The 21773-nt window shown below is 44.2% G+C and overlaps 3 protein-coding genes across 6 annotated transcripts; 2 read left to right on the top strand and 1 right to left on the bottom strand.

The window, feature by feature from the left end:
* Window positions 1–1219: 1219 nt before the first annotated feature.
* On the top strand, window positions 1220–4369 carry LOC127296292 (glucan endo-1,3-beta-glucosidase 7). Its single transcript, XM_051326334.2, has 2 exons — window positions 1220–1656; window positions 3091–4369. The coding sequence occupies exons 1-2, from the start codon at window positions 1575–1577 to the stop codon at window positions 4317–4319; spliced, it is 1311 nt and encodes a 436-aa protein (XP_051182294.1). The 5' UTR covers window positions 1220–1574; the 3' UTR covers window positions 4320–4369.
* Window positions 4370–4837: 468 nt separating this feature from the next.
* Window positions 4838–7191, top strand: LOC127296293 (protein ALP1-like). Of its 3 annotated transcripts, none has more exons than XM_071819353.1 (5): window positions 4838–5001; window positions 5082–5213; window positions 5688–6206; window positions 6290–6515; window positions 6597–7191. In XM_071819353.1, the coding sequence occupies exons 3-5, from the start codon at window positions 5688–5690 to the stop codon at window positions 7043–7045; spliced, it is 1194 nt and encodes a 397-aa protein (XP_071675454.1). In that variant the 5' UTR covers window positions 4838–5001; window positions 5082–5213; the 3' UTR covers window positions 7046–7191. The 3 variants fall into 3 exon arrangements, with proteins under 3 accessions (XP_071675454.1, XP_051182295.2, XP_071675455.1); XM_051326335.2 differs by having other exon boundaries at window positions 5783–6206; XM_071819354.1 differs by having other exon boundaries at window positions 4840–4959.
* A 5329-nt stretch (window positions 7192–12520) lies between these two features.
* Window positions 12521–20960, bottom strand: LOC127296290 (uncharacterized). Of its 2 annotated transcripts, XM_051326331.2 has the most exons (15): window positions 20722–20960; window positions 19885–20116; window positions 19181–19260; window positions 18388–18426; window positions 17981–17999; window positions 17179–17235; window positions 16095–16222; window positions 15942–16010; window positions 15281–15366; window positions 15071–15180; window positions 13877–13927; window positions 13512–13570; window positions 13246–13290; window positions 13069–13143; window positions 12521–12983 (listed from the first exon to the last, which is right to left on the bottom strand). In XM_051326331.2, the coding sequence occupies exons 1-15, from the start codon at window positions 20815–20817 to the stop codon at window positions 12867–12869; spliced, it is 1263 nt and encodes a 420-aa protein (XP_051182291.1). In that variant the 5' UTR covers window positions 20818–20960; the 3' UTR covers window positions 12521–12866. The 2 variants fall into 2 exon arrangements, with proteins under 2 accessions (XP_051182291.1, XP_051182292.1); XM_051326332.1 differs by lacking the exon at window positions 17179–17235.
* Window positions 20961–21773: the final 813 nt, after the last annotated feature.

Consider the following 21773-nt stretch of genomic DNA (forward strand, 5'->3'; position numbering starts at 1 on the left):
GCCTTGCAGGGACGCCTGCGAAGGGGGGTGCGGGGGGCGGTAGCCCCCGCGGTACGGTACAGATCGTTGGCACCGCCTATATATACATCTTGTAAGCCGCCGGCTAGGGTTTATCAGATTATAAGATAACCCACGGCGTTTGTAAACACTTCCCGATATAGTGAAGTTTTGCTGGCTGGCGCCCGTGGTTTTCCCCCTTCTGTGTTGGAAGGGGTTTTCCACGTTAAATCTCGCGTCTCTGCTGCGTTTTCCTTTATCGTTCTTCGTTATTTGCTTTTCGTGTTTATAACACCGCCAAACCGATCACTTTTCTCATTAGGCTTGCTTGGAGCTCATTCGCTTCAAAGGAGAGGGTTTCAGACTCTTGTGCAATGTCGAAGTGTAGAATGACAAGAAGGGTTGCATGAAGGAGAACTTAGGTGTTGGAGAAAAAGCCACGACTCCACGCGGAGAGGCGTTTGCCCGTAACCTTTAGTTGTGGAACAACATGTGCCACTCGTTGATGAAGATCGGAGAAATTTTGCAAAAAAAAAAAAAAAAAAAACTACATCGTTGACAAGCCATAATCCACCACCCGAGTGAAGACTCAACACAACACTCGTCACGAGGGAACGTCTGTAGCATCTAGTACCTCCGTTCGAAAAATAAGTGTCGCAAATTTGTCTAGATTCGTGTCTATCTAAGCATATTTTAGTGCGTAGATAAATGTAAGTCTAGACAAACCTATGAATGTAAGAAAAGTAAGTATTTGACAGCTCACTGAGGACTACTCCTGAAGTTCAGAATGTCCATACATGCCCCGCCATGCAATTAACCCTAACGAGTATATAGGTGACACGCTCTTTTCAGTTGCCATCACGCTGCCTACGGAGGAGCCTTGACCTTACGGAACGCTCAATGATCCAAGTAATCGTGTCCTGCCGATTAATTGCCACGATAACCACCCGTGTGGATGGTCGCGTGCCACAGCGCCCGTTGCCCAAATTCGCCACTGATTCTGCTTAAGTCACGCATATACCACGACATGATTGAGTAACAAGGAGAAGATTTTGAGCAAAATCACATGACCAGACTGTCGCAGCAGGGTCGACGGCACCCACAGAACACCAAGTCGTAACGGACGATGACAGGGTGGGCCAAATCAAATGATGGATTCCAGAAATCGACATAAATTCTGTGAAACTGAAGTACAACCGCTGCCAAGCCATCGCGACCTGATCCACCATTCCAAAGAACATTACGGGTGAAGCTGCCCCCGCTGATCCATCGATCGTCAGGCTGGCGCCCCGAGAGACACGCGGGAGCGTGCAGCCAGGTACAGATACGCACAAAAAGTTGACGAGAGTACGAGACGACGAACGGCGACCAGCATCTACTGCACAGAGCCGAGCCCACACGGTGTCGTCTCGCCTTCTTTTATGCAGGAGAACGGGGCAGGGGAAGAGACAACCCACAAGTAACGCCTCGCCTCCTTCGTCCTTCGTCTTCTTCTAGCCCGAGCTTGCACTTCCATAGCCACCTGAGTCGGAAACGACACCATCAAGAGGTTGCAGCCAGTGGGCAGTAGCGGTAGCATGGTGCTCAGGAGGTGGTGGGAGATGGATGCTGCTGTGATCTTGAGGCTCCTGCACGTCGCCTTCCTCTTCCACTTGGCAAGTAAGTGCTCCAGTCCAGTTTGCTTCCCTACCGATGCACTCCTTCAGAGTTCTCCTCACTTCAGTTGTATAACCAAACATGTTTAGCTAGCATGCTTCCTCTTCTAATTGAGGTGTATACCGAATTGCGTCATGTTCCAAGCTAGATTTCAAACTAGCCTAGATATATTGCAGGATAGAACCGTAGTGTAGTTAGGATCGACCTTATCCTTCAGGATTGTAATGCTACTATACTTCTATTTGATTAACACAATCCCTAAACCCCGCCAACAAAATAGAATTGCGTCATGTTAGTAACTTCGTATATGGAACTACACTAAGCCATAACTCTTATAACAGTATAAGTCATGGCTTAGTTTAGTTCTGTTTGGGCGGTGACTTCAGCGTTATTCTTGGGATTGAACATGATTTCTCGAACTAGCGCACAGATGGGTTGCCTTGATACGCCTTAGGACAAGCTCTACTTGGATGGATACTATTTAGCTAGCCGTAGCCCGTAGGATACTAACACTTACACGTGGTGATTTACTCAACTTTCATTTCAAATTACCAGAACGGTAGGTAAAGTCGATGTCGATTTGATGGCACACCTGTGCTGTGCTAATACAAAGTTAACACAGACTTCATTCGGTCTTACTCTTTCCATGTGTTTTCTTGTGCTCATGCGGGTCGAGATCAGTAAGGTCGTGATCATATTCCCAACGCATAGACAGAGAAAGGAATCATTTTTGGATTTGCTGTCAAAGGCGATGCTCTAACTACCAAAAAGAAGACGTGATTTTAACTGACGACTATCATGCCTTAAGCACTGTATTGGAAGCATGATGCTCGTAGTAAGGAGATTATGAGTAGCTACTAAGCAACCTCACATGCACGATGTGTTCCCTTGATTGGTATGAAGGTGACTTTGACCACTGTCTGGAACTTTTTCAGTCCAACAAATCTGGTTGGTCATGGAATCTAGTGGTAGGAGCATCAAACTATCAATGCGTACAAAACTACAAATCATCGAAAGAAAAAGGAATAGCACCTAACAACTGACTGAGTATTTAACAGATCAATGGTGTCCCAGAAAGACCAAGACTGTACAGCGCCGTGTACGATTGCTGCCCAGGTACATTTGCGTGTGGTCGAACACGTTGTGCCCCGATATGATGGGCTATGCCTCGGGGGTCAGGGTGTATCCAGAAATTCTGATGCGTAACACTCCCTCAGTCGTATTCAGAATACTTGCATCTACAATTCGTATATTTGCTTCTTTGCATCTACCCGTTAAAAAAAAAGCTTATCTTCATCTGCTTCACGACTAATTTAGGTTAAGTAGTGCCAATTTTATATGTATGATTTTCAGAAAATTTGCAGGCCACCCAGACTTAGCAAAAATAAGGAAATTAGACTGCAGTGTAAGCGTTCTAACTTCGACTTGTTCATGCAGCATCGCAGTCGTTCATCGGAGTCAACTATGGGACCATCGCCGACAACCTCCCGCCAGCGGCGTCGACGGCCAGCCTCCTGACGTCGACGTCCATCGGAAAGCTCCGACTGTACGAGCCCCAGCCGGACCTCGTGGCCGCGCTGGCGGGCTCCGACATCTCCATCCTGCTGGGCGTCCCAAACTCCGACGTCCCGAGCCTCGCCTCCTCCCCGGCCGCCGCTGCGTCATGGGCCGCCGCCAACATCCCCACCACTGTGTCCGTATCCGCCATCTCCGTCGGCAACGAGCTCCTCAACTCCGGCGACCCGACGCTCGGCCCCCAGCTTCTCCCCGCCATGCAGAACCTCCTCGCCGCGCTCCCAGCAGGCTCAACCACCAAGATCTCCACGGTGCACTCGATGGCGGTGCTGGCGTCGTCGGACCCGCCGTCCTCCGGCGCGTTCCACGTGGACCTTGCCGGCAGCCTGGACCCGGTGCTGGAGTTCCTCCACCAGAACGGCGGGCCGTTCATGATCAACCCATACCCGTACTTCGCATACGCCTCTGACACGCGGGACGAGACGCTGGCTTTCTGCCTGTTCCAGCCCAACCCGGGCCGCGCCGACGCCGCCTCCGGGCTCACCTACACCAACATGTTCGACGCGCAGCTCGACGCCATTCGCGCCGCGCTCGACGCCAAGGGGTACCCAGACGTGGACATCGTAATCGCCGAGACCGGCTGGCCGTACAAGGGGGACGCCAGCGAGGCCGGCGCCACGCCGGACAACGCCAGGGCCTACAATGCCAACCTCGTCGCGCACCTCAAGTCGCAGGTCGGCACGCCGCGGACGCCCGGCAAGTCCGTGGACACCTACATCTTCGCGCTCTACGACGAGGACCTCAAGCCCGGGCCGGCGTCCGAGCGGTCCTTCGGGCTGTACCAGGCCGACCTCACGCCCAACTACGACATCGGGCTCGCCAAAGGCAGCGGCGCCGCTCCCACCACGTCGGGCCAGATCGGTGTCACTCCAGCTCCGGCACAGGTGCAACCAGGGAGGGGGGTGACGCCGACGGGATTCTGTGTGACCACGGGCGGCGCACCGGGGGGCACGCAGCAGGCGCAACAGAGCAGCTCTTGCTATGAGCCGGCAGGGGCAACGTCGAGGAGAGGTCAGACCGGCATGCACCAGTTTGCATGGTTTTGTATTTTGCTCGGTCTGGCAATGTTGGTGCAAAGTGGACGACTGTAGAGATATTTTTCATCGGCCACAAGAAAATCAATAGACTTTTGATTTTGAAATGCACCTGTATAGAATGAGTAAATTACATAGGGAAATGCTCGCGATCCCCCGGACGATCGCGTCCTCGCGATCCCCCGCCTCCTCCGCACGCCACGCGTCCCCGCGGGACGGACGAAACGAGCAGCACATGGGTTTCACATCCTGCCACGCGAGATGCAACGTGGGTTCTCTCACGCACGCACATGGGTGGGACCCATTAAACTGGGCGGTAGAAAATTCTGCACCTTATCCATCTTCTACCTCCGTGACGCCGTCCATCATTTTTCCCCTTCACAGGCAGCTCCATTGCTGATGTTGGGGCTGTTTGGATGCCGGCCACAAATAGCCAAGCCAAATTTTGGCTCGCCACACCATATTTGGCCAGCGTTTGGTTCACCAAAAAATATTGGCTCGCCACAACCTCAGTGCCCTCCCGCCACAGGCTTTTGCCAGAAAACTTTGGCGGTCTTTTTCCAGCCACGCCGCTTTGTGGCCGCCAAAACCGCCAATCTGCCACAAAAAATCGCCCAGCGTACCTTTCTCTCCCGATAAAAAAATTTCCCCTCTCCAGCCAGACCTCACTCCACGGAGGCTCCCCTTCCCGACGTTGGTGAGCTCGCCGTCGCACGTCTCCCATACCAGAGCTGAGCATGTCGCCGTCGCCGCCCCTTCTCCCATCTCATCCACTCACCTCCACCACTTCGTTGACCTCTCCTTCCCACTCATGTGCAGATCTGAAGCAGAGAAAAGTTGAAGGAGAGTAAGAGCGGATCGGAAGCAGTAAGAGCGGATCGGAAGCAGGGCAGCAGAAGCAGCGCATTCAAGTAGAAGCAGATTCAGGACCAGTCCGTGCGGCCGGAGAAGGTATTCCTGTTCTCATGCCTTGTAATCGATCCTTTTAGGTCCTGTACGATTCAACAGATGCATGTCCTGCCTTGCGGTTTTTAATCTGCTACCAATACTTGTTTGTACATGGATATGTGCCTACGTGCGTGATTAGTTCCTGTGAAAATCTGTACTAGATGATCTATCCATTTTGTGCACGTATATTCTTTCTCTATCTTTTCATCAGGTAAAGTTCAGTTCTGATGTCTTGTGATTATTTTTCTGCTAGCATAATCTACTTCTGCAATTCATCTGAACTCAAAAAGATTCAGTGCGTAATTCCAAACTGAGCGTTGTAAGTAGTGTATCATATTATCCCCCTGGATTGTTTCATAGAACATTGATATCTGAATCGGATTTAGACAGTACAAGTGCAGTATAGATAAAAATAATTTTTTGGTTGACAAATTTTCGTTTTACTGATTGAATCTTATTTTTGAAAATCTGTTTTAGATGTATTTAAAGTATTACCTGGACCATTGCCATTACATGTGGAAAAGAAGAATGCTTGCTGGTATTCTGGTGTGTCTAACAGTCTATTGGTATAGGATCAATACAAGGAAAAGAAAAAGAATAACATATGCTCCCATGGTTGATAGGGATGTTGAGAGATTGAGACGTCTAAATCGCTTGTACAATGGAAATGATGCCCACTGCATAAGTGAGCTGCGTATGAGCAAAGTTGTCTTTCATAAGTTGTGTGCTGAACTTAGATCACGTGCCCTGCTAGAAGAGACATGCCATGTCACAATAGAGGAACAAGTCGCCATGTTTATGCATGCAGTGGGTTTAAACTGGACATTCAGATCAATTGCTTTTGAGTTCATGAGATCAAGTGAGACTGTTAGTAGGTATTTCCATCTTGTTTTAGACGCTCTCTGTATCCTTGCCGGTGACCTCATATGCATCAAATCAGTTGAGACACACTCGAAGATCACAACTTCCCCTGGCAGATTTCACCCGTATTTTGAGGTACACTGAAATTGCTAATAGATTTTTCAAGTATTGGTGTCATGTTCATTTAATTGAAAGCAATCAAATTTCTATTTTCTTAGGGATGCATAGGAGCCCTGGATGGTACACATATACCAGCGTGTGTACCTATCCACATGCAAGATCGGTTTAGGGGTAGAAAGTCCTTTACCAGCCAAAATGTGCTAGCAGCGGTCGATTTTGACCTAAGATTCATCTATGTTCTTGCTGGATGGGAGGGCTCTGCCCATGATTCTTATGTGCTTCAAGATGCTCTATCACGTCCTAATGGGCTAAAAATACCTGAAGGTAGGATTCCAAACCCATAGCTTTATTCTGAAACCTCAGTTTAGTCCTTAGCTAATAAATTTGCACAAATAAATAATGTAGGTAAATATTTCCTAGCCGACGCTGGATATGCAGCAAGACCTGGTGTATTACCCCCATTCCGTTCTACTCGCTATCACCTTAAAGAGTACAGGGGCACTAGGGAACCAGAGAACCCAAAGGAATTATTCAACCTTCGCCATTCACAACTCAGAACAACTGTTGAACGTGCATTTGGTACCCTGAAGAACCGTTTCAAAATATTTGCAAGCCAGCCATTCTTCCCTTTGAAAACACAAGTGAAAATTGTGATGGCATGTTGTGCGCTGCACAACTGGATTTTAGAAGATGGACCTGATGAGTACGTGTATGATGACCTTGCGTGGTATGCAGCCCTGCCAAGGAGTATAAGAAACCGTAGTGACCAGTACCAGGAAAATGTGGCATGGGCAAACAAAAGAGAAGAGATGGCAAGAACGATGTGGGAAGATAAAGTAGGACCACCTCTGTGATGATTTCTTGTTTGTATGCAACACATGCATGTGATGCTTTTATAATTTCTTTTGTATGAAACACATGAGTGTGATGCTTTAATTATTATGATAATGTACTTGAAGTTTATAATTTCTTTTTTTATGAAATATATGAGTTTTTATCCCGTCGAACAAATCAAAATAATTACTTTATGATCATCTACTTTCATGAGAAGCAACAATGACCAAGAAAAAGCTAAAGGTTGATGCTGCTGTGTCCTCTCGCGAGAGGACCGTGACTTGGGCTGATGATCAGAAGAAATACATGCTTGATTGGTACATCGACTACTTGAAAGACGCCTACTCACTAAACCCATCAAATTCTATGAAGAGATGCAGGAGCTGTTCACTGGATCTAGTGCTGATGGTTCATTAGCTATGGATCAGAATACATGCATGGATGTTAGTGATGATTCCGATAGTGATTCAAGGGAGATGCATGACCTCAATGGCTATACACCACCTGAAGATCCACTTGGTGATGATTCAGACACAATACCAACTCCTATCACAAATGCAACCGGTGAGAACAACTACCCTTCCAACTATACTCGATCTGGTATAAAGCGTTCACGAGGAAATCCTATGTGTACTGTATCAACTAAGAAGGCATCAAAGTACAAGAGTCGTCTTGTAGAGTCCAATGATGAAATCACAGCTACAATGAAATCACTTCGGGACACACTTGTTGCCACTGCTCCTCCTCATATATCACAACTTGTTGATCCACATGCAACGTTGTGGCAGCGACTAGAGACTATCCCATTGACACCTGATCAAAGAATTATCGTTGGTGAGCATTTGTCTTCTAAGGAGAATGAAGTTAAACGTAGCTGGTTGTGCAATGCAAGTGATGGTACTTTGCATGCTTGGGTCTTCAAGTTCTTATGTGAGAAGGAAGGGTTAAATCTGTGAACTCTACAAGTTGGTTGCAAGCTCATTTTGTCTATGTGTGCTACTCACATAACGGCTAGAATATGTTTAGTGAGAATGCTACTTTTGTTGCTTATCAATGTTAGCTGAATAGAGCCTGATAAGTTGTTGTTAGTCATCTGGTTCGACATACATTTTGTCATCAATGTTATGCACTACCTAAACTGAATGGTCTAAGTAATGTATTGACTTTGAACTACTGGTAAGTTGTTTAACATATTTTTGGTTCAACTATTATCTGTGATGGTTGTGTACCTTATTATTTATCAAACTTTGGCGGCAATCCAAACAACTGCCACAAATTTTTGCCAAACGTTTGTGGCAGCAAACCAAACAACTGCCGCTAGATTTTTGCCAAAACTTCGGTTACCAACCAAACGGAGTATTTTTGCCACAAAATATGGCTTGCCACAAGTGTGGCTACTACCAAATTTTGGCTTGGCAAACTATGGCCGGGAACCAAATTTTGGCTTGGCAAACTATGGCCACAAGTGTCGTGTGCCGCCGCCTCCCCCGACTTCATCCATCTCGTAGCCGCCGCACTCTCGTCCGCCCCCACATCCGCCCCGACGCCAAGCTCCGCCCGTCGGGCATCTGGCCGTCGTACGCGCGACGGCCTCGACGCCGACTCCGCCTCCCCATCGGCCGCGCGGATTCCGTCGACGGCACTGGGCGGGCTGCTACTCTTGTGGGGGCGCGGTGAGTAGCAGCAGAGGCTGCCGTTCGTAGCAACGGCGGCGGCCGTGGGTAGCACCGGAGGCGGCCGTTCGCAGCAGCGGCAGAGGCCATGGGGAGCGACGGCGGCGGCCGTGGGTAGCACCGGAGGCGGCCGTTCGCAGCAGCGGCGGCGGTCCCGCGGCGGCTGTTCGCAGCAGCTGCGAAGGCCGTGGGTAGCAGCGGCGGAGGCTGTGGGTAGTGGCGGCCAGGCATTGCTACCATCGACGGCCGGCCTTGCTACAATTGGCGACCGGGCGTCGCTACACAAGGCAGTCTCTGATGCTACAATGGCGCGGCGGCGCTGCTACAAATGGCGGATGACCTTGCTACAAGGGTCGGCCAACCTTGCTGCAAGGGGAGACCGGCGGCGCTACCTTGGTGTGGCGGCGTTGCTACAAGAGGAGGAAGGTGGTGCTGCTAGAGGGGTGCGGTGGTGCTATAGGGGCTAACGCCGTTGCTGCTTCGGTGGGTGGCGAAGCTACTTCACCGGCGATGTGGTGTCGGTTTTCTCCACGACTGCGTGTCTGACGGAGGGGATGCGAGGCGCGGAGAGAAGATTCTGCTTCTCAGGCGAACCCTTGACGGGTTCTGCGGCGGCGCTAGCGACGGGGTCCGCCGGCGAAACCTGTGGCGGCCCTCGCGACGGGGTTCTCCGGCGACACCTGCGGCAAGTAATTCAGCGACGGTTGTTACTGACGGGAGGAGCGGGGACGGTGAAGAGACAGGCTGCTTGGCAAGGCCATGTGCGGGAGTTGCATGATGCGGAACGGACGGATCAGATTTGGCTATCGGACGGCTGGGGACCCGGGGGATCGGGAATTTGATCCCCCGGGGGACGCTCAGCACGTCCCAATTACATAAGGTCAGTGCCGATTTTACTATTTTTTATTTTAAAAAATAAGTATAAGATAGAGCGTTAAAATTTACAAATCGCACTAGTAGTTGGTTGATGCAACCCTGACTGCAAATCTGACCAGTGAAGCTCATTTGTAAGTGATGAGTTGGCAGTACATGTGGAATATGAGTTGACGTGGGTGTGGGGCCCACCTATCATCTCGCCATCTTATTTTCCCCTCTTCTTCTTCCTCCTCCTATATATCTTCCTTTTCACCGTCGTAGCCCTCCTCCTATATGTCTTCCTTTTCACCGCCGTAGCTCTTTTCCAGTGACCAACGGTCGATAGGGTCACCCTGTAACATCAACCTAGCTCTGCTCTAATGCTCCATCGCATCCCCTCGCTCCTGCCTATCACTCCTCAAGGGATCCCGAGACTGCCACCGAAAACGCCGCTGCTCGATGGAGTTTTCGATGCAGGCCGCACCGCGCCTCTCCAACATCTGCATCGACTCTGACGCGTCGTCTGCATCCTCCCTATCAAACAAGTCGGGCCAAGCCACCATAAATAGACCGTCCAAACCATCTTCTTCATTCGCTTTGGCCAAGCTCATTGTTGACCTTCACATCCTCCCCGACCTTCACCCCCCCCCCCCCTAGAAGCACCAGGGTGAGTTCTCCTCATCACTATGATCTATGTAGGGCCCGTTCGCTGCTCATTCGATGGGGAATATCGTGCTTTCCCAGATCCGCATGCTAATGTTCTCCAACGCGTGCCATAGGGATGCCCCCGTGTGGTTTTCGGTGGCGGGAGCTATGACTCAGACTTGTGGCGGTGGTGGAGACTTGAGGTCGCTCTGGGAGGAGAGGGGCAACAACGTCCAAGCTCGGTGAACGGCAGTGGAGGCCATGGTCGTGACATAATGCTCTAGTTCGGCGGATTTTGGCTAGAGAGAAACATGCGGAGGAAGAAGAGGGATGGGAAAGAAGAGAGTGGCTGATAGGTGGTGTCCCCATCCACATAAGCACGTTCTCCACATGTGTTGCCAACTCAACACTTACAAATTGGCCCCACTAGTTAGATATGCAATCAGCTGTGTCAAACGCTTATTAGTATGATTTGTAACTTTGTGCCTCAAACTTGGTAGTTTTATGAAAAAATGGCAAAATCAACACTAACATGTTAACCTAGCTCTAATTGTGATAGTTTTATGTAATTTGCTCATATAGAGCTTATGATAGAATATGACATTCTACACATCGAAGCTGAATCTGAAGCGCTTTCTAATTCAGAGATAACTAGGATGAAAGAGATGCACCTAGAAATGCAAAACCTTTGGCTTAAAGAAGTCAAAGCAAAGCAACATTCTCAACATAACTTTTGTAGGAAGAACTGGAAGACAAAAAATTCTACATATTTTCATGTTGTTGCAAATGAGAGGAAGGAGGAAAACTTTGATCCACACTTTACATGGACCAAACGGACCTACCAGTAATTTGGAAGAGATGCTGAAAATTGCAACCGCCTTCTACAAAAATCTCTTTGGCGCTGAGCCCGGGAGTGGTTTTCCTTTATCAGATGATTTCTTCTCTCCTGAGAAAAAAAATCTATATGAGGAGAATAATGTCATGCTTGATGATCATTTACCGAAGAGGAGGTTAAATTAGCTGTTTTCGGCTCATACTCCGATGGAGCGCATAGGCCAGATGAGATATCCTTCAAGCTGGTCATAGTGCATAGTAACTTCAACTAGTAACATGCACGTGACACTAGTTTATGTTACTACCCTCATAGTGCATAGTAACATCAAGTTAGTATCATAGATGGCTCCATTAATTAGCTTGTAGACTCATTGTGTCTTGAAAAGTGTGATGTTATAACTAGCTATGTTACTCTATTCTCATCTCTTCTTATTAACTCGGTGCCACATAAGCAAATTTGCTGAGTTGGCTTCTAAGTTACTACTGAAGTTACTTGCACTATGAATAATCTCATGTTAGTGAAGCACCATATTCTAGCGCTCTTTCATGGTTTCCAAAAAGGAGAACCTGCCATGTATTGACTCAATTTTGCTATACTTTCTCTGATCCCGAAGAAAAAAAAATGACAATTTTGAAATTCGTCCCAGGAATCGAACTCCGGTCGTTGGGGTGTGCCACTACGACCCCAACCACTAGGCTAAGCCCACGTCATCTCTATGATCCTGAAGGAACCTGATGCAACATCCATGAAAAAAATTCAGACCCATCATCCTCCTTAAGTTTTTTTTTTTTTTACAAAAATAGTTACCAATGGGCTTACTAAGGGTAGGCTTATTTTGGAGAGTGCGGTGACTGCAATACTGCACATGAAGTGATACATTCTGTTTCACATAGTAAATGTAAAGGAGCCATGCTTAAGTTAGGTTATGAAAAAAGCTTTTGAAAAGTCAATCTAGATTTCCTAGATGAACTTTTCGTCAAAAGGAATGTTAATCTCATGTTCTGGACTCTTACATCATGTTTGGTTGGGGGTAGTGGTTCTAAGATATGAAATTGTCTTTCCAGGCCAACCTCACCGCCAACTACGACATCGGCGCGAAAAAGGCAGTGGCACTGCTCCCAGCACGCCTTGCCTAGCCTGCAGCTTCTATTCGACAGTACAAATGCCCTTGGATCGATTATTTTGCAGGGCATGCCACAGCCGGGGAGGAGAATGACACCGGTGGGGTTCTGCGTGACCACGGGTGGCACACCGGGAAGCACACAGCATAGCAACTCGTGCAAGGAACATCACACAGAGGTCGTGCCGGGATGCAGCATGTTTTGTGGTTTGGTATTTTGCTGGGTCAGGCAATATTGGCGGAAAGTAGACGACTGTACATATATTGTCATCGGCTTACGAAACTCAACAGACTTTTGAATTTTGAAACGTGCCCGTTAGCCCTGCATAAGAGTTCGCTAATTCACAAAAAAAAACACATAATTGAATGATGAATTAATCAACCTCCTTCCCTCTTCCCATCCCCCTTAATCAGAAATAGAAAAAACTCATTTTGTTCGACATATTCCATTGCCCATGATAGTTTATCTACAAAGCTAACTAGGTTAGTTTCGCAATATCAGTGTGTAAACAGGCACCACTGTATCTTCCTTGCGCGCTGACGTGGGGACCAAAATGTAGCAGACAGCAACAAAATGTATTTCATTTTGGATATGGCCAGGTGCTCCCTAGGCAGAAGCAAGGCAATGGCATTGTTTCGACACCAGGTCTCCTGTCTTCTCGTGCAATTACGCAAGCATTCTTGCCGGACCCCACTCAAAACATCTGACATTATCATGATTCAAGTTTATTCCAAAGATACAATGCTCTTCTGATGATTTGATCTGCTGACGATCCTTCTGCATACGCTTCCAAAGCTCGCAAGAGATTTATGAATTTGGCTCCGTCATCCTGGAGCAGAATAGCAGCATAAGCAGGAAGCAGAAGAACAAAATGAGAATAATATAGTGGTATATGATGTTGCAGCTTCAGACACCTTTGGCTTCTGAAATACAAGGTCAGGCGTCTTGAAAGGAACCATATACGACGGAAGGTCGCAGCGTAATATGGCCTACAACAATAGTAACTTCAATCAAAATAATTCTGCTGTGGGATGAAAGAAGCTACTCAAAGATGGCAACTCATGAAACAAGACAGTTGGAAAAGAAATTACCAGGCTTTTGCAAAGTAATGCCTGTTCCGATTGAGATATCAAAGCCTGTAAAGGACCACAATCAACAGAACTCAATCTTTCCTTTATGGGAAAAGTAGGGGAGAACTCTACTAGAACAAATTACTCAACCATTTGAGAAACAATAACATAATATACTTTACAGAGAAAAATGCAATCAGTAATCAAGACGACGGTGACATATTTAAAGATTAAGGTGCTATTTTAACATTTTTACAATCTGCAAGATTTAGAATGGTCTGCTCTACCTGTTTGATTCGCTCGTCTTCAACTTCATTCACAGATCTCAATAAATTCTCCAAGGAACCTATACAAGTTCCAGTGAAAGGACAATTTCCAATCAGGGTTGCTGTTAAAGCAATTTCACACTTCCAGAAACTCAGCAAAGTAAATCAATCAAGAATGGTGAACTAGTAATGGAACATCAGTATTTTTCAACTCTTTATGTATGCACACCCTCCTTTATTGCATCAGAATGCATTCTTAGCTGGATTAGTTTGCGACAAGCTAAAACTTAAATGAAAGCAAATAACACATGCTACGGTTCTCAAGTGATTCATAAAGATCTAGTACGACTTCCCGGACAAAAAAAAGGTTGAGATAATTAACATACCGAACTTAATTATCAGTTTTACTGCATTAACATCTCCAATCCCATCAACTCCTGAAAAAGAAAATGACCAGCCATACAACAGTCAATAGTCTCCCATAGTGAAAATTAGTCTATAACTTGAATTGCATGAATGGATAGTCAACTTCACATGATAACATATTTGAGCATGATATCTCTCATGTCTCAGATAAAAATTGTGATATGCCTAAAAGATTATTAAACCCTTTTTGGGGGGTGCGAGGGAGGAATCAAGAGGTTAATAAGACTTAGTAGGGTTCAGAACTCATATGGTCCGTAAATAAACGGTTTGCCCAAATGAAACAGTAATAAATAAAAAGAAACCGTAACTTCAAGTAGCAACTAGCATTTCTTCCATGTTGAGGCTGGGTGCTTCAGTTTAGGGTTTACCTAATTATGCGTCTGAAAATATTCTCAAATTTATAGATGTGCATCATTACAAAAGATTGTAAAAATAAAATATGATCAATATGCCCTGCACAAAAAAGACAAAATGTATGACTTCTTTTTTTGGACAGTTTAAGAACAACCACTTTCCTTTTCTGTACAGGAAACATTTGATCATATAATTGTGAAACTTTGCAGGTGCACAAGTTTAAACATGAAGTAGATCTCTGTTTTTTTTTTGTACTCACTGGAGTTGTTGAAGACTTGGGGGCAAGAAATGGTGAGTTAGAATTAAGGCATGAGAACAGGGCAGAGTTTGGAGGCAAATGGTGTGGCTGCAAGATGGAGGCGGAGCTAAATAGGAGTGGAGGCAGTAGATTGCATTTGGAGATCAGTCGCAACCATGGGCTCCATAGAGGTGGCGCTACTTGCTTTCTTTGTTTCAATGAAGCAGAAGGGTGGCAGCATCACAACAGCTTGTCTCGAGCTAGCTTAGCTACCAAAAGCTGCCCGCCTCACCCACAGGTCACACAGGCCAAACAGCCCAAAAACCATCTAACCCGTTCAACCCAAACTGCCTAAATAAGAAAGTTTCTGCCTGTTTTCCTCATGTACTCGAGTTTTTTAATGCATTTGTAAGGTAAAGAAAGATATACCTTTCACATACAAAAATGCATGCGTAACTCACTCCAACACAGTTGGGCTGGGTTATAATGCTATAACTACTAGGAACGGCTTTATTTACCCTAGCTAGAATGGCATCAAAAGGCACAACGGTACAGAAAATACCTGGTATATTATCAGCTTTGTCACCCGAAAGTGCAACAACATCAACAAACTGTGATGGTTTTAGTGCTCCAAATCTCTTCACAAAGTCTTCAACTCCAAATGAAACCATCCTGTTTGTTCAGAAAAAATGAAACCATGTCAAAATAATGAAAATTATTTGTTTAACATTTCCAGCAGCACTTAAGAGAGGTAGAAACCAATTACACTAACCCAGAACCACGTGGAGAAATCCTCAGCAAACGTAAAGAAGGTGACAAAATTTGGAAGAAGTCTTTATCAGGAGAGACAACCCGTACCTTCAGAAGAGGACCAGGCATATTGAGACATAAAAGACATTAGCCATAGATAAGACACCAAATCCAACAGACTTCAATGAAATCAAGTTTTATCAGCTAAGTTTCTTGCACATTTGGTGAAAAAAATAAAGAAATGCTGAGACATCATTTAATTCCAGGTGTTGCCTAGTCGTTTCATTCTCCAAGTAAGAATGGTAAACTGTTTTATCGAATTGAATACCAGAACTACAATAAATTTTGCAAAATAAAAAGAATCCAGTGGAGCCTTTACTTAAACATCATCATTCGATAGCTAACAGGATATGAGACTATGAACTAGGGATGCAGAGCGGCGCCCTGATCCAGCCCGCTTTGTAGTCAAAATGAGCTAAATTAGTTGTAGCACCTTTTTAGCAAATTAGTTTAGTTTGAACTAACTCATGCTTTAGCAGGCTTATGCGGGACGTCCGCTTGCAACCGTACTATGAACGGTCCATAACAGTAGTAGGGGAGAAATATTCATGAAGAGCAATATATTGACAATACATACATGACAAAAGTATTTGAGGAATAGATCGTGACAGAAGTGTTTTTACCTTGTAGCCCGCAGACACACTGTTGACAGCTAGTGTACCAATAGCATCATCAGCTTCAACACCTGGAACCTACATTAATATTTTTGTCAATCCCAGATATCAATAGATAACAAATAATATCTTCAAAGCCGTATGTACAGCTGCTTTTTTTACCTCAATTACTTTAATTGACATTGCTTTGATAGATGCCTTCAAGTATTGCATGCCCTGAACAATGGTGTCTGGTGTTGAGGTGCGGTTGCTCTTGTAAGCAGGGTATAACATATGCCGAAAAGTCATTCCTAGGAAAATGCACAGAAAATAGCATCAGGTTTCTATAAATCTAAATCCATAGAGGGTATAGGAGATAACTGTTACTATTTAGAAGTTATTATTCGCAGACCTATATTCATACAGTTAGTGTTGATAAATGCTGACCAACAAAGAAGACAGCAAAAAGAAAAATATAATGGATTGAAAATGAATTGTTTCAGCCCAGCAAGCTAGAGAAAACAACGCATGTCCAGACTTCAGAAGGACAACATCAGAAACAGATGAGCCCGAGTCTCCTGTTACGCACACACGAGTACAGAATGAGGTTCTGTCCTATGTTACATACTTACATTGCTCTCGATATGCTATTTACCTATTAGGACCTCTATGGAATTCAGGATTTGAAACAAGCAGAATAGGATGTCATGACATGTTAGAAGCCTACAGTGTTTGAGTGCATGTCATTTTCATAGACATTGGATTTTTTTCAAGCGATCTAACCACTTGCTATGAATCCAATGGGAATGGTGTCTAGGAAAGCAATCCATAGAAATTTTGGAGGGGTCATAATTTTGAACCCAATGGTCTCCGCAGGCAAAATTTTATCTTGGATTGGAATCCTACATTACTGCCTTTTCAATGCAATGAAACACAATAGTCATGTGTCTTCTCTAACAAAACACTACTCCTTTGAGATTATTTGATTCAAGCAGCCCTAGGCCAAAGAAAAGGAGAATTTGAACGAGAACTAGAAGAAGCACTATTAATTTCTTATAGATGAAAAGGCTAGCATTCGTAAGATGGAGTCCTCAACACTATTCTACAACTCATATTTTATAGCTCCTACCATTGTACATTTTTCCAGGCCATCCATTGCATAAGAATTTGGATCAGCCTAAACTTTCCGATGCATCAAGACAAGAAAGCCTCAGATTACCATCTCCCATGACCCCATTAAGTTACTTGAGTTTATATCTACTCTTACCTTTTGCCATGTGACATTCTTTGGATGGCATGGCCTTATATTTACCATATGGGACTCCTGAAAAGAAAAGTTCGGCCACTTGTTTATGAATTTAAGAACTATAATGAGATGTATTACTTTGAATTTGCATAGCAAGGGCATTTTGTTTCATTTCACATACTACTAAACAAGGGGATATCCACATTTAAGAAGAAACCCAAACATATAAACTAACCCTGCAAGGCCACACAATAAAAGATATTAATTTCAAATTATGCCAAACATGTTGGCTTGAGTTACATTGACTCATATGATAACAGTAAGTCGGTAATATTTGTTTGGATTTGCACCATCGCAACGACGCATAAATATCATAGAATCTCCCACCTTGTGCAGAACAAACCATTCATAGTAAATTTCAACCGAGCAGAGATAGATCGTAAATGTGAAAAGAAAATGAGCAATACACCACTTTGTTTGGCTGAACAACTAAGAGAGCGAAACAGAGAAGAGGATTAAACCATGAGCAGGAAAGATGAACTTCGAAAGAAAGTTACATGTCAGGAAAGATGAACTTGTGGAGCATGCTACATGTCCAAATATAAATAGTAACATAAGACAATGGCTTGGAGAGAACAGTAATTGGAGTTAATATTTTGACTGTTGAAAACTATGCAAATTGCCATTATATGAAGTGGACGTACATTCAATTATGACAGCAAGAAACTGAGTAAAGGAATTAGTGCAAGAGCAGACATTAAAAATAATGAGTTCACTCAATAAATATGGGGATAATCCCAGGAAGACAGGCAGACAAGCTCACCATCATGGTCAAACACCACCTGCAAATGAGTTTAAAGCAACATAAGGGATCAAGGGCTAAGAGGAACAAACAAGGGAACACACACAGAAACACACTGTAGTTTTCGTAATGCTGTAATCACCTCTCAGTATTTACAGCTTAGTTTGGAAAGTGCCAAATGATGCTTAAAGCCAAAATGTTGAAATAATGAGTATACTACAAATGTACAGGTTACCTACAGTTGATCCCTAAATATTATATTCCAGTGAGAACTAGACTAAGGATATTATACATGTGCACATAAATTGACAAGCAGTTACCAACAAGAAAAGCTCAGGCATCGACCGCTAGAATGTAGATTTGTCAGTGAAAATACAAAATTAAATAATAAATCCTAATAGAATCCATGCTAGAATAAAATGACATACCGCAACATGAGATGGAATGAACTCCAACATGTCAAGAAGCTGCAGAGAAAACTCGGTAGATTTAAAAACCACAGCAAAGGATCACAAATGTTACAAATTACACAGCTATGCAAAGGTAACAGTTCTAAAATGTCAATATAAAGTTTGATACTTAAAATAGTGGCGAAAGGTTAATTCATTAATGATTAAACCACAGAAGTATTGATCTTTTTCTTCAAACCCACAGTAACATCATATGCTCCCTATGGACCCAGACGGGGCTTAACTGAGGATAAACTTTTATGGTTGATGACGAAATATACAGATATGTACTAGAAATTGTGTTTCCCCCAAAGGTAACCCTAACGGCTCATCTTGGTGATAACCTATGCTATTGTCTGTCAAATGTCAATTAGAATTTATTAGTGAAATGTCACTGAAGACAAGCATGGTGGAGCAAATTTTGCACTAATCGTCCAAGTATAACGTTCCACTGACCAAAAACATATCTTAACTCTAAAGGTTTCTAAACTTTTCTCACCTTCCATATTCTTTCACTTCTCTCCAATTCCTACTTGTCGAGTTAGTAGTCTCTAGTGGATAGTGAGAAAAGTTTACAAAGAGAATAAAGTACAATCATGTACCTTGTTCACTACATAAGTAAAGTTAACGAAGAAACAGAATTGCTCTAGCAGATTGTGTTTCTGACAAACTTTACATGAAGCAACACATAAATGCAACATCAATTGCGAACAAATTTGAGTTTATTAACATCTAGGATGTCATTTAAAAGCTACAAACAAGTCCTACTCACCAGTGACAGAGCTTTGAATATAGTTAAAACCCAATCCCCATTTCCATCAGCATGCTCCAACTGACCATGTTGCAGCTGCGCTATATCCATAGAAAAAGAATATATGAGTTGTATATTACAACACTGAAAAAGAGCAACAGGAAAGAGTACATTTCAAACAGGACTAATGTACTTCAAACTTGGCCAAAACAACAAATGTGAGAACCGATTTCACATATGTACAGACTATTCTGCGGTTTTATATTACAATTGGTCTCTATATCTGTACTGCAAAATTGGTCTTGAAGTCTGTAGTACTATCATTTTGTGATAGTTTGTAAATGAGCATGTAGATTCATACTCTAATAAAAATGGGGCTGAAAGACGTGACATATTGTGCTACTGGAAACCTACTTAGAAATCAGCAGCACTTTTGGTGCCTTTTCTTTTGTTAACATCAATTGTGCCCGGAGAAAAAATTCAGGTGGTTTTGCAGTAAGTTTTTTTGGGATGTATTTGACCAATTGGCATGGCTATCTGATAGGATTGCAGAATAAAAAAAGCTGCTGGCATCAGTTATCAAATGTTCTGATGTAGTGCTCTTTAAGATATATGTCCAAGCATAGCACAGAGTTCAACTCCACCACATCACCAAGAGTGATTCTCAAGACATAATGACAAGAAATAAATATACCAATACATCACTGCATAAGGGAAACACTGACCTAATATCTTGTAGTAGGATCTGTACATCACTGATGTCCCATCAACAAGCATTATTCTACTCTTTGAAGGATCAGCAGGAGCAACATTCTCGCCAGGATTCGTTAATATGGTCGAGACACCTGAGGGCATGCCATCATCATACAGTGGAATCGGTGGGGCATGATCCACGGATGGTCCTTGAAAACTCTCAGTCGAATCGGCGGTTGGCAAGATGGACTGCTTCGAAAAAGCCTAATATATTGAAGAAAAAATAGGAGCGGTTAATCAATTGATACTCACAATGTTGAAAAGTGAAAACATTAAGGTTATAAACCAGTTGGATTTACTACTACTCTCATTTCAAATCGAAAATGGGCTGAGCAGTCCAATCTGCAACACAACTACATATTACAATGGAATCAGTGGGGCATGCTCCACGGATGGGCCTTGGAAACTCCCGATCAAATTAGTAGTTGGCAAGAGTGACTGCTTCAGAAAAAAAAAAACTAATATATCGAAGGAGACATAGGAACAGTAGTAAAATTATACACACATTACTGAAAGCATTAAGGTTACAACTCGCTTGAATTACTATCATTCCGAATTGAAAAAAGGGTTGAGCAATCCAACTTGCAACGCAACTAGATGAATGTGCTCCAGCGAACACCACTAAACTTTATCCAGAGGCAATGTAGTACAGGTAGCAATGAAACGGCCACCGAAGCTTCACCCAATGTTATTAGGGCTAGTTAATGTTGGCATTCCGGTGATTTTCTCCCTCCCGGGCACTCTCCAAGCCCAAACCTTCAAAATGTGAGATGGGGAGGGGATGAGGTACCCAGAACCAGAACACGTACCCTTCGGGAAACGGCGAGCGGCAACGGGAGGCGCCGCGCGCCGGCGCGGAAGAGGAGGCGGGGCGCCGCCGCGGCGCGGAAGCAGCAGCAAGCCATTGCCGGATCGGACGCTACCTCTTCCGCATCGCCCGCGTGGATGGGGAGGAGGACTAGGGTTTAGGGATAGCGATTGCGGAGGTGCACGGCGTGGTGGAGGAGCAGGTGTGGTGTTCGGCAAAATGTGCGAGGGGCGGAGGCCTGTGGTTGTGAGAAGGGGGATTTTGCATAAAGTGATCAAAATCCTTTATGTGCTGGTAAACAAATGTTGATGTTGATTTTCCGAGTTGTTATTTCCAGCGTCTCTCATGGGTCATGGCTGTGTAATGTGACGATGGCAGAGTTCCTTGGAGTTATCACGTCAGAATTATGCTTAGTTGGAAGAAAAGGGATTTAAAAAAAATGTTTTACTCCTTCCGTCCTAAAATGTAAGGCGTCTAAGGATTAGTCAAAAGTCAACGTTTTTTTAAGTTTGACCAAGTTTATACACAAAAATATAAACATTTACAGTACTGAATCAGCATGAATAGATTCACCACAAAATATATTTTCTTAATATGTCCATTCGATATTGTAGATGTAAATATATTTTTCTAAATATTTGGTCAAAGTTAGTAAAGTTTGATTTTTGACCAGTCCTTAGATGCCTTACATTTTGGGACGGAGGGAGTATGTCTTTAATTAAGAGACGTCTCTTTAAATTTGAAATTTAAGATAACTGTATTTTTCATAATTGTATCATATTTCTTTCCTTAGTAACACAAATCTTATTGATTTTTATAAATTGTTAGAGATGATAACAATAAAATAATGCATTGCAGTGCCTATATATCTTGATGATAAGGAAATACTTGCATTCTCTACCATTTTTTATATGCCTCTAGCAAAGTGTGCATGCACGTTTAACGCGAGCACGCCTACAGCGTGATGGCTTCACTTTGACGACACGGTCGTTCATTAAAGATCATAAATCTCAAGAATGTTACTAGGAAGGATTGAGCAGTCAAAGTTAGAGT

The sequence above is a fragment of the Lolium perenne genome, chromosome 4 (genome assembly GCF_019359855.2).
Source record: "Lolium perenne isolate Kyuss_39 chromosome 4, Kyuss_2.0, whole genome shotgun sequence".
NCBI lineage: Eukaryota > Viridiplantae > Streptophyta > Magnoliopsida > Poales > Poaceae > Lolium > Lolium perenne.